The 16,886-nt window shown below is 34.0% G+C and overlaps 3 protein-coding genes across 6 annotated transcripts; 1 reads left to right on the top strand and 2 right to left on the bottom strand.

Annotated features, from left to right (window-relative positions):
- Window positions 1–328: 328 nt before the first annotated feature.
- On the top strand, window positions 329–6,777 carry LOC107028676 (enhancer of rudimentary homolog). 2 transcript variants are annotated; one of them, XM_015229842.2, is made up of 5 exons: window positions 329–488; window positions 4,244–4,337; window positions 5,751–5,871; window positions 6,322–6,431; window positions 6,574–6,711. In XM_015229842.2, the coding sequence occupies exons 1-4, from the start codon at window positions 486–488 to the stop codon at window positions 6,416–6,418; spliced, it is 315 nt and encodes a 104-aa protein (XP_015085328.1). In that variant the 5' UTR covers window positions 329–485; the 3' UTR covers window positions 6,419–6,431; window positions 6,574–6,711. The 2 variants fall into 2 exon arrangements, with proteins under 2 accessions (XP_015085328.1, XP_015085327.1); XM_015229841.2 differs by having other exon boundaries at window positions 6,322–6,777.
- A 67-nt stretch (window positions 6,778–6,844) lies between these two features.
- LOC107028674 (pectinesterase inhibitor 6-like) lies at window positions 6,845–7,774 on the bottom strand. The gene has a single exon (XM_015229840.1). The coding sequence runs from the start codon at window positions 7,697–7,699 to the stop codon at window positions 7,115–7,117; it is 585 nt and encodes a 194-aa protein (XP_015085326.1). The 5' UTR covers window positions 7,700–7,774; the 3' UTR covers window positions 6,845–7,114.
- Window positions 7,775–8,020: 246 nt separating this feature from the next.
- Window positions 8,021–13,922, bottom strand: LOC107028673 (probable folate-biopterin transporter 2). Of its 3 annotated transcripts, XR_001457865.2 has the most exons (6): window positions 12,770–13,922; window positions 10,616–10,875; window positions 10,410–10,505; window positions 10,170–10,340; window positions 8,615–9,286; window positions 8,021–8,353 (listed from the first exon to the last, which is right to left on the bottom strand). XR_001457865.2 is itself a non-coding variant. In XM_015229839.2 (5 exons), exons 1-5 carry the CDS (start codon window positions 13,176–13,178, stop codon window positions 8,681–8,683), a joined length of 1,542 nt encoding a protein of 513 aa, XP_015085325.1. In that variant the 5' UTR covers window positions 13,179–13,922; the 3' UTR covers window positions 8,375–8,680. The 3 variants fall into 3 exon arrangements, 2 of the variants coding, with proteins under 2 accessions (XP_015085325.1, XP_027774814.1); XM_015229839.2 differs by lacking the exon at window positions 8,021–8,353 and having other exon boundaries at window positions 8,375–9,286; XM_027919013.1 differs by lacking the exon at window positions 8,021–8,353 and having other exon boundaries at window positions 8,375–9,286; window positions 12,802–12,955.
- Window positions 13,923–16,886: the final 2,964 nt, after the last annotated feature.

Genomic DNA, 16,886 nt, shown 5'->3' with positions numbered 1-16,886 from the left:
GCATAAACTCTGAACTTTAAACAATTGTATAAAATTTTATTATAGAAAATTAAACTATACAAAAGTTATACAAAATTATATCAGAAAAAATTTGAAATATACAAACTCGAAAGCCAACCCACATAAATATCGCTCAATGTTGATTGAGAGTGGTAATCAACTAAAACTATAATTACGATGATGAGTATATATTTGTTTAACCAATTACATTTTCCTTTTTTTTTAGCCCGTTTAAAACACACATAAAATAAAACGGAAAAAATAAATAAAAATTGAGGGGTATTTTTGACTTTTTCTTTTTTGCTTTGTTAAAACATTAACGAGTCGTCCCGTTCCGTCAACCTGTATTATTTGATTGGAAAAACAGTGGCCGGAACAATCGCGAAGACTCCGCCGCCTTCCGCCGTTCCCCTTAAGGAACAGATTTTCCGATTCTCTGCTTCAATATTCAGCCAATACAGGCTCAATCCTTGTTCATTCGTAAAATGGTAATGTTGTTTTTCTCAATTACGATATTGTTTCTATGCCTTTTCCTTGAATTTTATGTGATTTTTCTATAATTTTACAATTTTTTTGGTAAATATTTTGACTAATCCGAATGTTAGGGCTCCGATTTGCTTATTCTTCAATTGTGGATGTACTTAAGTTTCTTAATGTTATAGGAAAGTAGAAAATAGGATATTTATGCTATTTGTTTTGGGGTTTATGAATTTATGTCTTGTTCTTTTGAACCCTATGACATTGTATGGTATTTGAAGCAGAGTTTTTTTTTTTTTTCAAAAATGTTTTGCCTCCTCTTGGATTAGCTTGCTTGTACTTTTTGTATAAATTTAGCTTCTCTACCTTGAAGATGTAGGAGTAAGGTCTGCGTAGACTCGATACCCTCTCACACTTCACTTTGTGGGTTTATTCCGGATATGTTGTTGTTTTTGCTTTTGTTTGCTGAGATGATTATGGCTGGTTTAAAGCTTTTACTAACATAATGTATTAGTTGAGGCTGGTTAAAGAACTACACTACATAATGTAGCTTTATTTATCTATTTTGCTTCTTTTTTTTTTCCTTTGGTGGGGTGGAGAACAGAACATCCAGGATGCTACTACAGCTTCAGTAGCATCTTTGTTTTCTAAAATTTGCCATTGGAGTAAAGGGAAGTGGATGAATGGTTTGAAAAAAGAGCTATGGGAATTAAGGTGCAGTACAGGTGCTGTTGAATCTGCAGTAAAGGGAATATCACTAACTCTTAAAATAAGAGCTCCGGGACTCCATGGCTTTGAATATACAAGTTTTGCGATGTGTTTTCCCATGGGTATCTGGCAACCATGTATCTAGGGGATAATGGGTGATTTAATTGCAAAAGCAATAAGAAATCCTACATAGAATATTTACTTTTTTTTGGGGTTTGTGGGTGGAGGATATAGTGCATCTTTAGCTCACCGATGACATGACCCTTGGTAAGACGGTGCGGAGATCCACGTTTAGGGCATAAGATTAGTAGGAAGTTAGGCGTATTTCTTTTCCATTCTCTGAGTATTAGTATTGCTCTTCCTTTTCCCCCTTATCTTTAGATTCTATTACTACTTGTTTGTTTCTTTAACCTCGATAACTTATTTCTTGCTGTTTCTCCTTGTTACTGCCGCCTCTTTTTCATCATTGGTTCAGCCAATGCTGTATCAGAAACGACGTCTCTGCCTTCTCAAGGTAGGGGTAAGATCTGCATACATTCTATCCTCCTATACCCCCACCTACGGAATTACACTAGGTTGTTGTTGTTGTTGTTGTAGTTTGGTTTGTGGATGGAGGAAGAGGGGGAAAGAGAATCTCGTGGGTTATATTAACCATACACTACTTGATTGTTTGATGAAGTAGCAAGCAGTAGGTTACAACTCCAATCTTGTCTTAGTTTAGCTTTGTGTTTTAGTGTTGGAATCCGTGTCGTCTGTTCTCTTTCTTGGAACTGAGGTAATCAAAGGGGTTGATGGAACAAAGTTACACATTTCATGTGACTTCAGCTTCGGTTTTCAATTATGTGCAATTTATTGTTTAACATATACAATGGTTGAACAATTGTTTGTAATGAAGAGAAGCCTTGTTCACAAAGGAATGGTTGATCGGTTGAGGCATACTAGTGACAATTGGAAATTTCATCTTTTACCCCAGGTACAACACAGTTTGAGGTTTGCTGTGACCTCAAATGACCAAACAACTCTGTCATAGAGAAAAAAGGATTGGTAAGAGGTGTTGGCTTACACCTGTTACCCCTTATTATGCAGTTTGAGGTTTGCTGTGACCTCAAATGACCAAACAACTCTGTCATAGAGAAATAAGGATTGGTAAGAGGTGTTGGCTTACACCTGTTACCCCTTATTATGCCATTATGAACTTTATGGTAGCAAAATTGATGGTTAGAAGAGCAGTTTTACACACTAATTAAAAAAAAAGGAGTAGTTTTGCACCAACTATGTCCCAGAGATGATGTATCTGTAATTTTGTGTTTCCATGTGATGGTTGACATATACATTACTTCATCAAAAAAAAAAATGTGTGGTTTACATATACATTACTTCATCAAAAAAATGTGGTGGTTGACATGTTGTAGAAGTATATTAACTGAACTGATGAGCAAATCGGTTGTGCCTCTTATATTTTTGGTGTTTTTTGAAATTTATCTATTTAGTTATTGTTTTCTGGGGTGAAGTGGGTTGCAAGAGGACTATAAGTAGTAGTGAACACCATTACAAAGTCTTTGCTTTTCCTCCTTTAAGAAAGACTTTAGTTTTTCCTTTTAGAACATTAACATGTAAATGAATTCTTGTTTTCAGAAGTCTAGAGAAAAGAAAGTAAAAACCATTCACTAGGTGAAGTTTTTATTATTTGTTTTATTGTGCATATCTTTTCCCAAACTCATCCACTTTATGGTTTTGATGTACCTGGGAGGCACACAATGTTTCGAGTGTACGCAGATGAGTCAGCTACAGGGAGTTGTAGCATAAACTAATCTTGAGTTACTGATGGTTGTATGATTGTGTACATGCCTACTTGGGGTCCTTATAGTGTTAACTGGTCATAGAAGTGGAAATGGATGGTAGATAGGTAAAGTGAGAAGCGATAATAGAGATATGACCATATCGTAGCTATGAATATCTGAAACTATACTTCGTCAAAAGAATATCTGAAACTATACCAGTCATACTCTCAATGATTATAAAGATGATAGTTGTAATAGTCATTGAGGGTATAGTGTTTCCTGACTCGCTGGTAGTGTAAGAAACATTTCCTCGAGGAAGTTCCACTGTGAAATAATTTTTTGAATAGGTTGAACCTCTGTTCCAGTTAACCTATCTTTGCTGATTTTGGAATAGTCTTAGCTCTATATAATGAGGAGGATATATTGGTTCATATGGATGGTATTAGCTTCTTTTGCAATATTATCCTGTTGCTCTCTCATGGCCACACCCTAAGGTATTCTGGTGCTGCCTCAATAAGGTCTCATCTCGTCTTTCTTTCCTTTTTCTTGGTCAACATCATATATCCCATTGTCTTATTGTCTTTGCCAAACAGTATTATTGATTGGGCTGTACTGGATCACTTCCTCTTTTAGATCTTCTTTTGGTGGAAACCTGAAAGATAAATTTGGTGATCTATGATCCTTATCCTTGAACGTACTGCATCACGTTCTCTTTTAAGATGTTCTCTCTGTGGAAAGAGACTTTCTTTGTGATTTATGATGCTTATCCTCAGATGTTGCTTTTTTCCTTTTGGAAAAGCTAGGTGCCTAAAGTCTCCAATCCTCTCTGTGACATAAGTAACATTTTCTGAATACAAGGACCTCTTTCATCCACTTTGTTTTTCTTTTGAGAGCGAAAAACATACAAAGACGCACAGTGTGCATCTAGTTAGAGATAAAAGTTCGGATCATCTACAATACTATTTTACTAACAGTTGAGAGAAATTAATGTACATGATTCCCATCCCTTTTTATGTATGGTATTTCCATCTTGGGGCATCCCCAGGGAGAATATAGCTATTTCATCAGGCTTAGATATATTTTGGGGTAAGCTGTATGAGCATTCTGAATTCTGATGTAAGAGAAGTGGTACAATATTGAATTTTATTAGGAGTGCTATATGAGGACAACATGATCTCATTGGCATGATGCTTATAATTTAAGTACATCAAGAACAAGATGAAGGCAAAGAGCTACTAGCATGTTTATTTGACTACTCTTTGGGTGGTGCTATGCAGGCAAACAGGCACACTATTGTTCTCATGCAGACATCTCAGAACCGAGCAACTCGCACTTTCATGGATTACGAGTCAATAAGTCAAGCAATGGATGGTATGTATTGCAACCTTGCTATAATTGCATTGCACTCTTGATATATTTGCCCTTGCTTTGAAGCAATACTTGAAAAGATGTCAAGCTCACAAACTTAATTAATCAACAGGATTTGTATCAGCAGCATGAAATCTGAACTAGAATACAGTAGTTTATACCTGTAGTACTTGCAAACAGTTTCATTTTGCATTATTATCCGTTGGAGAAAATCCTTCTCTTATTTGAAACTTTGAAGAACACTTATTTTTTGTCTTGTCACTGAATACAAGCATGTTAGTCTAATTTCCTATTTCGTTTGTCACACTTCTAAAATTATGGGGGGCTAGAATTTTTTTGGTGGGAGAAATTATGTTGGACTAGAGCTAGATGCATATAGGAACGACATCTATCTTTTGACTTCCAGGTAAAGGAAATCAAGGCAAATACAGAATCACTCTCATGATTGGATTAGATAGTAGAAAGGGGCTGGGACCCATACCTACTTTTTAGGGATAAGTAAAATCTTAATGTTGAAGGGAAGTGTTTTGTATTGGAACTCCATAACATTGCACTTTTTTGCTTTGCATTATAGGTGGCACTTTGCATTCATAGATGGTTACTTTCATGAAAGCTTGTAAAACGCTATCAAGAATCTGTTGTTATAGACCTCATGACAAGAAAGAAGGTTCATTGTTGGGATGTTAGTTTTGGTATAATAGTGGGACTTAACATATACTATAGCTAGTAATGAACTTGTAAGGTGAATTATCCAAAATAACTTGGCGGGAGTCAGGAGAGGTGGAGGCAGGCTTGATTAGTCATGACGTGTCGCATCTTTAGCTTACTAAGGACATGACCTTAGATAGGAGGGTTTGGAGGGTGTGGATTAGAATAGAATGTTAGTTGGTAATTGAATGTTCTCTCGCTTTTCTGCATGATAGACTTGGTGCCATAGCTGCACCTACTTTCTTACCAGTAGTATTAGCAATATTCTCGTAGTTTCTTATTCTTCGATTTCAGTTGTCCCGTGTATTTGTTTGTGCTTTGGTTATTGCACTATTTTGTTCTTGTTACTACTCGTTCTTCTATATGTTGTAGTACTGTTTTCTATTTCTCATTATTTCATTATTGTTAGTTCTTTCATTTCTATATTTCCTTTTTCAAACTACTTCGCAATATTTTTTAACCCAAGGGTCTATGGTAACAGCCTCTCTATCTCTAAAAGGTAGGGTTAAGGTCTGTGTGCACTGATCTCACTTGTGGGATTACATTGGGTATGTTGTTGTTGTTGTAGATGATGGAGGAAGCAAATATTATGTGCGGAAGACATTTTCTTCACATTTTTTGCATAAATTAATTACCTTGTGCATGTGATTTAAGCTTCAATATTCCCTCTTATGTTTAGCCATTTTCTATGTTTCTTTTTCCCTGCAGGAATTTGTGCTTTGTATGAGAGGAAACTCAAGGAATTAAACCCAGCCATCAGAGAAATCACTTACGACATTTCAGATCTTTACAATTTCATAGATGGCCTTGCTGATATGAGTGCATTAGTGTACCTCTTCCTCCCTCCCTCCCTCCCTTCCTCCTGCTCTCTACTCTCTCTTTTACGCACACAGATACCACCTGTGCATCCTTTAATAGAATCCCAAATCAGAGAAATATGCAAGTATTGCACATTTCATTATCGACACATGAGCATATCTGAACTTGTAAATATGGCTCTCTGTGAGCAGGTCTTTAAATGCTACTGCTTTTTTCACACCAAAATTTTCAGTTCATCTCATTAATGTTAAAACATACTCATACATCTACACACATTTCCATTTGACCTCTCGGGTTTCTGTACTTTCAGTTCTTGAACAGGATGAACTGCTACGTGCACATCAAACAATTGGCCACTAGTCCATCATACCCGATAGAACACACATTGTTAATATTCTTAGCACTCACTATGCTTTTGAAATGTTAACTAATTCCAGCATTCTTTGTTGACTTGCTGCAGGTATGATCACTCAATCCAGGCTTACCTCCCCTATGACCGGCAGTGGATAAAACAGAAAACATTGCAACACCTGAAAAAACTGGCATCGCAGAGATAATATATCTTAAAAGGCTAGTTTCTATATACCATTTTCACTTAATTTCCTGATAGCTTTTATGAAAAGAAGAGCTGTGGATTGGAAGTTGCTGTCAGGAGTAAAAATCTATGTACGATATACGCTTCTTTTCCCTGAAATCCAAAAACTATCTGCAGGGGGAAACCAACTGTTGTCGGAACTGAACCTATACTGGCGTTGCATTTCGAATCATGGATATGTATAACTATGCATAGTTCTGTAAATTGAGCACTTTAAACTTGCTAATGATTTTATCTCTCAGTTACTGAGTCTCATTTCTTGTCAGTACATTTACTTGAACAAATATATGGGCATGAAAAAGTCTTGGACTTGAGACAGTAGACACAATATTATTGGATAGGTGCTGTTCAATCCTAATTTGTTTTTCTTTATGATCTTGTGCTGAGGTTCAAGAAACTAATCTGTTTTTTATTGGAAAAAAAGAAAATCTTACATGGAAAATACAGTCTTTTTTACATTACATACTCTTAACCTTTAGTAGGAACTGGTTTGCAACAACAACGAGATACGTAGGGGGTCTGGAGAGAATAGAGTGTCATAGAGTGTACATAGATAGAGAAGCTGCTTCTAATAGACCCTCAATGTAACTTGACAAAAAAAAGGGTATTTCAAAGCAGTGACTAATAAATTCATATTAAGAAAAAACTGCAAGTCCTACTATGAATTTTCTAAGCATTGTGGTCCTGTTGTTGCAAGTTTGTTGACTAAAGCAAGTGCATTACTAGTCATATAACTCACATTTGTGACTTTGTTCAAGAGTAACCTAACTTGTTTTCTCTTTTTGTCTTCAAGTCCATCTAAGCAAGTGTCTTCATCAGTTAGAGCAGCACTTAACCAAGTGGTCACATCCCCCATTTGGTCATTAAAAGCTTGACTACTAAGTTTTCTTAGCACCCCTAATGAGTTGTGTAGATTGTCAAGTGCATCTTGCAAACATTCAACACAATCTAAAATAGCAACTCTACTTTTCCCCTTCAAGAAATTCTTTTTCCTCAATTTCAACAAGGATTGAGTGACACCCTTGGCTTGGCTTATTGTCACCGAGACCCCGGCCCGGGCCCACTTGCTAGGGTTGTCCTTGGCCGTCCTCGAGAATGATGCTAACGAGTGAAGGCAAAGGTCCTGATATCGAGTCACACTACATGCATCGCGAACATAACTTTCTCTTCCCTTGCTCAAACACATTGTAGAACAAGTTAGTGAAGTTAGACATGCTAGTACTAGCATTAAGTTATTAGTCATGGCTAGATAGTAAAGATATCTAATTGAAGCAAATAAGAAATGGTAATACAATGCTTATAAAAGAACTTCATGAAGTCCCCTTTTTAAAGAAATGATATATGAGTGACTAGGATAAAGTTAAAGTTTGATATCTTTATTTGAGGAGTTTGATAATGAAAACAAGAAAGTGATGAATACATTAAAAGAAAAGCAATTGTGTCTTAGATATGAGGGAACAAATCTTTAGAATAATGATAATCATGTTAAAAGGGCCAAAAGTTGTTTTATGTCCATTTCTAACTACACTTTTTCTGTAAAGAAAAAAAAAACAGGAAAGTAAAATCAAGAAAAGATGATATCACTTTAAAACTGTATTGTCATTCATTCCTTTTTGTAAAAAACCAAACTGGGGTAGTTCTTCGTAATACATAAACAGATACTCAAAACTTGGCCGCAGTTGATAAGTAAGCACTCCAACTTTGAATATGCACATCTAGACAACTCAAACTCATCTCCATCGTGTCAATTGAAAGAGTTCAACTTACAAAATGATCCACGTCAACATCAACATCAAGTGTCCACGAGACACTGTGGGGACGAGTTGAAGAAAATTGATAAGAAAGTAGAGCATCTTTTGAGGTTTCATTTAACACAATCCATTTCTGAAGTTTCAAGCTGTAAAGAAGAGTTTACATATATGATAAGAATTACATCCAATTCTTAATAAAACATTTGAGTATGAAATGCTTATAAAATCCACAAGAAACAAGTGCCTTGCAAGTTTAACAGACAGTGTAGTTTCTATTTTCACATGTGTAATGTCAATGTGACGAAAACTCGTAAAAATACAGAGAAAAATGAATCTTCTATGCAATGACTTTTACTATCTAAACTAAACCAAAATAATAACAATGGGGTGGTGTCTAAAACTCATACCTTGTAATCACTTCTATAAGTATGGTTATGGAAATAGTTAAGCTCAAAAACGTGTATAATCCACCGCTATCTAGTATCCATGTTGTGAACCAGAGCGACAAGTTCGATATTTTCATTCTGAGTTGTTGAGGTTCCAGTGGTTTCTTTTGAATCTGGCATCTCATCAGGAAGGATAGAGGAGTTAGGATCACTTCTGGGGATCAAAAACAGTATAAAAAGTGGAGTGATTCTCAAAATGTTCCTTATCAAAATGGCTAGCCAGAGATTATGAAACTTTGTCCTTGTAATTTTGAAGATATGAAGCAACAATCCACCAAACCATGTTGATGTCAGAAGTCCAGTATTGTCAATTGACATGAGCAAGGCGAAAAAGGTGCCTTCAATGCCAGGAGGACACAGCTTGGAACTTAGAACAAGAAGTGGCATCCACTTTAGTCGTCCAACCAATTGAGTTACACTTGCATCCATCACCATGAAGAAATAATCAGGTATACCGACTTTCAAATTTAAACGCAACACTAGCACCAAATCCAGCATTCCTGATAGACCAAACAATAACTGAGTCCAAAAGAGCAGGTCTCGAAAAGAATGGTCTTTTAATCCATATTGGTACAGTATAGCCCCTAATAGTGATCCAATGGAGGCTACTGCTGATATGTATCCGATATACTCCTGCAGCAATAAAGCATTTACAGAATTTCACATTTCCATTGTGAGTTCGTCTTACCAAAAAAAACACATGTTTAATAGAACGCACAATACATAAGCATACACTCACACTTGTCCTCAACCGGCAAGTAAATACATCATCTTAACTTTGAGTATGCATATGAGCATATCTAGACACCTCAACCTGTCTCCACTTTGTCAGCTGAACACTCCAACTTACAAAATGATCATCTAGACACCTCCAAAACTTATGTGTCATGTCAGCATCGTGTGTCTACGAGACACTGGGGATGAGTTAGAGTATTTAGTTGTCAATTGAGACCAAGTTGAGGTATCTAGACGTGCACTCTCTAAGTTGGAGTATTGAGTTGGCAGTTGAGACCAAGTTTGAGTGTTTGGTTATGCATTGTACCTTGATAGAATACTCATGTGGTCTTCTTTCACTCTAAATAAGAGAACTTACATGAAATAGGAAGAAAGAAAAGTGCATTCAATCTTCTTCACTCTAAATAAGAGAACTTACATGAAATAGGAAGAAAGAAAAGTGCATTCAATCCGGTAAATCAATTTTTCTTATCCCCAAAAAGAGTACAAAGAACTAATTTTAATTTGATAATAAGGTTTTCTGATGCGTTTACAACATTAACAAGAAGTCTAACCAAGATGTCAAATGAAAAGATGGGAGAGGCCTACTGTATGTATAGTTGATAGGGTAAGCAACATGTGGCTAAGCATCTAAGCAGGTTAACTTGGGCCTCTGAGTTCCCTTATTTGTTTTTGTCATTGTATAACTTTGTCACTTTTGGTTAACAGTAAGTTAAATGAATTTATGATTGTAAAATGTACTTGGCTTGATAGGAATGGGATATATCTAACAGTTACTCACCTTTGAAAAATGTGGTCCTCCCTTTGCATCTGTTGCCCAGTAGAACATACCTTCCTGGATATCTACACTCACCGCAAAGGATAAGTACATATAAAGACATGGTCGCCAAACTTCCGGGCATTTCAAAGTATTCCACATAGCCTTGGCAGCATCAGTTAAGTTCTGATTAACCTGAGGACGGATTACGATTTTAGAAACTGAAAATTGTTCATAAATAGAAGTGAGATGAGATGTAAGTACCTGTTGATAAGCAAAGCTGTGTGTAGGAGATTCCTTGAGCAAAACTCCTACCAAAATAACAAGCCCGGCTGGTATGGACAATAAGCCATATACCCCCTTTTTTTCAAAGAAAAGGATTCAGAAGTAATCTACTATAATTAGACATTCACTAGACTTCCCATAATGAATATATTAAAAGTTGTTTAAATTATGGATAGAAAGCTAACCATAGGGCCAAGTAAATGAACTAATATACCACTTAAAGAAAACCCCACTAGTGCCCCAATTGAGGAACTCAAGGCACATAAGCTTTGCATATCAGCTGCAAGGGAAGGATGAGAACCACTGTTTTGTGCCACACATGCATCAACAGTCACGTCAGCTATAGCAACCGCAGCACTTCCTGCTGTCAAGGAGAGCAGTGCAAGCACAATATGCAAGTTTTTGTGCAACGATAAGAACAGCATAGAGACAACTCCAAGAGAACCTGGAAACATTCATCTCATGCTTTCATATAAAGAATGAAAAAAATAGCAAGTATGCCAAGGAAATAATAAACAGTTTGAATTTACTTTTGTCAGCACTTTGATCCACTAACCAAGTTATGCTAAGGATGTCGAGAAAAACTGGCACGAGACACTGAAAATTTTATAAGATTCAACCAATATTCGGGGGTGCAGGCAAATGGCAAAGTGTCATCAAGTGCAGAAGAAAATTTTATCAGTTCCATTCAGAAAAAACGAAAAGGGGAATTAATTTCTTCCATCAGCATTAGCTAATGTCTCCTTAGCGAGTATCATAAAACTTAGTTAACAAGATAGATTTCAACAGTTACAGGATCCTACCTTCATAGACAATAATACTGATCTACATAAATCTAGGTTGTTAACGTTTTTTATGACCAAGATGTATTTCCAGTTTTGTGGTGTAAGGGCTGAGTGTCTTATAACAAACTGTAACAAAGGCAAGAAGAAAGTGACTTTTTAATAGCATGGAGTAACAAAATTCAATAGATCTAAATCCAGAATCATTTCAGACATAGATGAAGACTTCTAAGATCATATAAATATTTCAGTTCCTTAGATGGGATAAGAATGTATTATTGGAAGTTTGAATTATTCTTCTGTGATAACAGTGTTGTTAGACTACATAGAATAGTCTAACACCACTGTTATCGCAGAAGAATCCAAAGGTTACCTAGAGAAGAAAATATGCACGGAACCTGCTCCGTATGACATGCCAAATGGACATGTTATGTCATATTTGAGCAGATATGATTGAACCTATACAAAATCTATTTGTGTCCAACTAAATTGTCTTAAGACCGTATTGATTACTGAGTGATATTCTTATTCACCCCACTCAACACAACCTTTTTTCATGAAGCACTACACGCTCAGTGAAAGAATCTCATGAAGCACTACATATTCAATGAAAGAATCTAAGGCAATGGGTGAAGTAGCTCAAGACATTATAAACCCCTTTGGAAAATCTCATACAAACAAAGGTGTGAAATAAACCAAAAATTTGGAATATGTTTGACATTGATATAATATGAGAGAATTTGAGCATCCTACTGGAAATCTTAAGACGGTGGGTGGAGTGGCCCAGCACTAAAACTTGCTTATGAAAACCTTACATTGCCTATGAGGGATAACTGTATTCAACACCTTAACTAGTACTATATTTTTGTTTAATTTTTTGAAAATTCACAAGAAGGAAATTGGCAATCTCAGGTTTGTTCTGAACTTGTTTGTAGTCACATTTAATTTCCTCTCCATCAAAGAATTTGTAGATGATTTAAATATTATGATGCACCAATAATTGCAATTCTCACAGGCAACATTCTTAAGCCTCTTACCCATTTGAGAACAGAAATGTACTTCAAACGCTCAACTCTATTACAAGCCTAAGTTTGAGTTGTTTGTAAGCGACATGCGACTCAACTGAAGCTACATCCTGAACATGCTACCAAAAGAAACTACTTTCCACATACTGATTAAAGCTTTCTTAATATGGAAATAAATATGTGCCAGTAGCATATTCTATGACTCTCGTTCTTTCAATGACACTTGAGCCTGAGAGCCACAGGAGTTTTAGCTAAAGTTCTGGAGAAGATATCATATCCATCTTATCCTTTTAATAAGGTTTCCTGCTACATAGGTACCTAACTCCACTAAAAGTTTTCTTTTTTCTCATTAATAAGTCCACTTATAACATGGGATTTTCCAGTTTTAGCAAGTACTGTAATATTATGTGGGCGGATTTCAACTAGCTATCAGCCTTAAGACAACATTAACTACAGCTAAACTAACAGATAATCAAGAGTCTAAAGTCAGCAGTAAAACAAAATAAAAGCTAAATGGCATTGCATATTTTACCCGCAAACAAGAAATAAGGTCTGCGACGATACCCCAAAATGGGAACAGCATCAGTGAGAAGACCCCAAAGAGGCTTGACCATCCAGGGGATTGAAGTTATCCCTGAGTAAACCTGAGATTCAGAAGGTTGCACTTTTTGTACATCCTTCATATAGTACTCTGTGCTTATTCTGGAAAAAGCTCCACCAAGTCCTTGGCTTACTCCATACACAATCACCACACTAAACACAAAATTCCAGTGTAATTCCATAGTAAGCATTTTGAACCAGTTGACTGGAGCACAAATAGAACTACAGATCCCATTATTATGCTTACTTTCTTGCACTTCCTCATCCTCACTATGAATATTTTGAAGTTTGGCTTCTCCCCCCTCACTATGAATAATTTGAAGTTTCTCTTCTCCCCCCATCACTCCCCAAATCTACAAAATGGAATCCCAAAAGAACAAGAAAACCCCACTTCAAGATTGGACCTTTTCAAGATCCTGGTGGTGAAGTCAACTTCCAAGCTAATGTAGATCCCAATCTGTAAAACCCCAGTTCAAGATTAAGCCTTTTCAATATCCTGGTACAAAGTATGTCTTGGAAAACAGGAAAAGTCAACTTCCAAGCAAATGAGGATCCCAAAATCTGTAAAACCCCACTTCAAGATTAGGCCTTTTCAATATTCTAGCACAAAAAAAAACATGGAAAAGTCAACTTCCAAGCAAATGGGGGGGATCTCTTAAACTTGTTTCTCCCATGGGGTTTTACAAATTTCTTCCTAAACTTGAACTATTCCTCAAATAGCAATGAAATAAACTTATCTTAAAAATATATATATATACAATAAAGATTCAAACTTTATCTGATCTGATAGCTAAATTCCCAAACATATGCCTTCCTAGACCATTAATTATTCTTTCAACTTGCATATTGCTACAAAATCTCTCTCACACTCTCTCTGTTTGTCTGTTTGAGAAGGGTAAAAAACAGGTAGATTCAAGAATGGTTGTTGAAGAGACAAGGTAAAAATTTCAATGTAGCTAAGTTATAACAATTTTTTGTTCACACTTCACATCAAACTTCAGTATTATTATAGTATAAATAGATAAAATCATCCCAAGGGAGAAGGAAGGGTATCATAAAGTAACATTTTCAAACGAAACACTACGGCTACTACATGCTTTTACATGTTATTTGTATATTTTGTGCTGATAACAATGTGGAGAACATGTCATTGTTTTCTTTATTTTATTTTATGTCTGTTTTAATTTACGTGATAGTTTTATTTTTATTTTTAGAGTTGAACCGTTTAAGTTTATTTGAAACTAGTTCTCGGAACGTGCATCGCACGTTTGTCCCCTAATTGATATTAGAAAATTTTAATTTATATAGCTAAGTTCAAATCTAAGTCCTTTCATATGTAAGTTTAACATAAGAATTTAACTTTGTACAAAGTATAACATGAAAATCTTGTGTTAGATGTTGGAGGTCTGATATATTAAATACTTCATGAAAAATGAACATTTATTTTATCAGAGGAATTACTATATTTTAATTATTAAACATAATTTTTAATAATCAAAAAAGAAATTGTCTATAAAAAAAGATACGTATAAAGAAAAATATTTNAATATTACAAAATGTTTGGGCCGTATACCATCAAATTTATAGAAAAAATTAAAATTTCAAACGAAAAAAAGAATAAATAAAGACATGACATCCATAAAAAAAGACATCACATTTAAATATATAGACAAAAATATTTTCATACTGATTGAATTACATTTTGTTAAAAGTAGACTTATTCTAGACAAAACATGACTTACTCTAGACGAAACATATCATATGCATAAAAAACTATAATCATATATAATAATAAATAAGACAAACAGAAAAGAAGGCATGAATATGTTAAGAATAAAGATAAACTGTATTTCTTGATATATATATATATATATATATATAAGTGAATTCTAAAATAATATTATTCAATGTATCATTTAGTCATTTTTTACTATACATTATTTTTTATAGTAAGTACATGAATTTTTTTGGACATTTGAGATTACATATAAAAAGGAAAAAGTACAAATATGTGGGTTTAAAAAGATAAATGATTATCAAACAATGAAAAATACATAATCATTATTCTATGGGATTTAGCATGTTTACCCTCAAAATAATTAATGATAAATACAAAAAATGTAATTAGCTTTACTATATATATCTTAAAATAGAAGAAAGGATGAATACAAAAATACAATAATCAACTACAAAGTTATATTTAAAAACTCAAAACGATGGAGATGTGAAAAATAAATATTTACTTACAACTTCATGTTGAAGTATATTCATCTTGTAACTATCATAGTTTACATATTTCTCAACAAAAAGAAGATGAATATGTATGAAATTTTAAAGGATACAAATAAATAAAATAGTAAGAATTCTTATAATTACAAACTGGTAATGAAAATTTTACAAGGGATGTAGACTAACCTACTCTAGTATGCAAGATGATTACAAACTTGAATAAAATAAGGAATATATATAATGTGGTGTGAGTGTGTTTGATAGACTCTTCATTACCCCCACTTATCTTAGAAATTAAAGTTGAAAGGTTATTAGACTCTTCAATATCTACATTTAATTAGTACATGAATATATGATGCATTAAGATCTTATTTGATGCATGAATTTAAATATAACTTTTACTTAATATTTAATTAATTAAATAGATATTAATATTAATTTATTTTAGAGGTAAAATAAGGGTAAAATGGTAATTCAACTTTGAGGTTAGAAGCTTCCCACTTATAATAATATATGATTTTAACTTTTTTGAAATGAAATTTCTATTTGTAAACGACATAAAAAGTACCATAAATCATAACAATTGATAATTTTTATAAGGGAAAAAGGACAGATATACCCCCAAACTATTGTAAATGGTACGCAAATACCATTCGTCATACTTTTGTGATATTAGTGCCCTTGCCGTCATACTTTTGGGACATTGGTGCCCCTGTCGTCATACTTTTGGGACATTGGTGCTCCTACCGTCATACTTGGAGACATTGGTACCCCTGTCCCTTCGTTAGAATGAAGAGCATATATGCTATAATTTATGAACGACAGGGACAGTCCCAAAAGAATTACAGAGGGTATCCGCATATCATTTACGGTAGTTCGAGGGTATATTTATCCTTTTTCCGTTTTTATAAAATAAATTTATTTGAATTTTAAAATCTGAAAAGTGCCGTATAAAATGAGATAAAAAAAAGTATTATATATGTAATAATTTTAATTTCTATTATTAAAATGCACAATAAGACTAATTATCGATTCGAATGGTGTGTCTTTTTTTAATTAGGTATTAATGGCACGTTGAATAAAAAAAAGGAATCTTTGATTTGTTTCTTTCAAAATCTCAAATGGAAGTTTTTCAACATTTCTGTTTTTTTTTCTTTTTAAGTTTCATTGGAATCACACTTTTTTTTTGTTCGCATGTATTTGCGATACATAGACTCTCTCTCATTCACTTTACGTCTTTCCTATAAATTTATATTTTAAAGTGTATATGGTAGTATATTATATGCATCTAGGTCTATATGACTTGACATCTAGTATGAAATTACTAATTAGGAGACGATACACAACTTTTCAAAACTATAGAAAGAACTACGTAGTAAATATGATAGGAATGTTTGTGTAATCTGATAATATTTCCGCAACGTTAAATGCAGATATTTGTGCACTTCTTTCCCCCATTGAATTTTGGGAAACTTACATAAACATACTATAATAAAAAAAATATTTACAATTTATAGCAATAATAATTTTTTTTCACTTGATCAGGTTTAATTTATTTATAATACAAGTTTAATACATATTACAAAGAATAATTTATTATTCACATATAATACAAGTTTTAATGATGGATAATACATTTTTCACACATTTTAATACATTTATAATACAATATGTCAAATTTTTATCAAACAAACATAATATATTTCAAAAAACAATTATAATTCAAATATATTGCATACATAATTCACTTTTAATTTATATTGCAGATTTTACATAATATTGCTATAAATGACAATAAATAAAAAGTATCGCTAAAATCA

This window comes from Solanum pennellii, chromosome 8 (genome assembly GCF_001406875.1).
Source record: "Solanum pennellii chromosome 8, SPENNV200".
Taxonomy (NCBI): Eukaryota; Viridiplantae; Streptophyta; class Magnoliopsida; order Solanales; family Solanaceae; genus Solanum; species Solanum pennellii.
The sequence above is the reverse complement of the archived record's forward strand: the minus strand, read 5'-3'. Positions and strand labels throughout refer to the sequence as shown.

Bases quoted from the DNA above. Each gene is read 5' to 3' on its own strand.
- LOC107028673 (XM_015229839.2), bottom strand. From the start codon at position 13,178: ATGGGGGGAGAAGAGAAACTTCAAATTATTCATAGTGAGGGGGGAGAA. The intron at 10,506-10,615 runs GTTAGCTTTCTA...TTTGAAAAAAAG, and splicing joins TTCATTTACTTGGCCCTATG to GGGGTATATGGCTTATTGTC. The intron at 9,287-10,169 runs GTGAGTAACTGT...TTATTGCTGCAG, and splicing joins GAGGACCACATTTTTCAAAG to GAGTATATCGGATACATATC.
- LOC107028674 (XM_015229840.1), bottom strand. From the start codon at position 7,699: ATGACTAATAACTTAATGCTAGTACTAGCATGTCTAACTTCACTAACT.
- LOC107028676 (XM_015229841.2), top strand. The intron at 4,338-5,750 runs GTATGTATTGCA...TTTTCCCTGCAG, and splicing joins AATAAGTCAAGCAATGGATG to GAATTTGTGCTTTGTATGAG. The intron at 5,872-6,321 runs GTACCTCTTCCT...GACTTGCTGCAG, and splicing joins GCTGATATGAGTGCATTAGT to GTATGATCACTCAATCCAGG.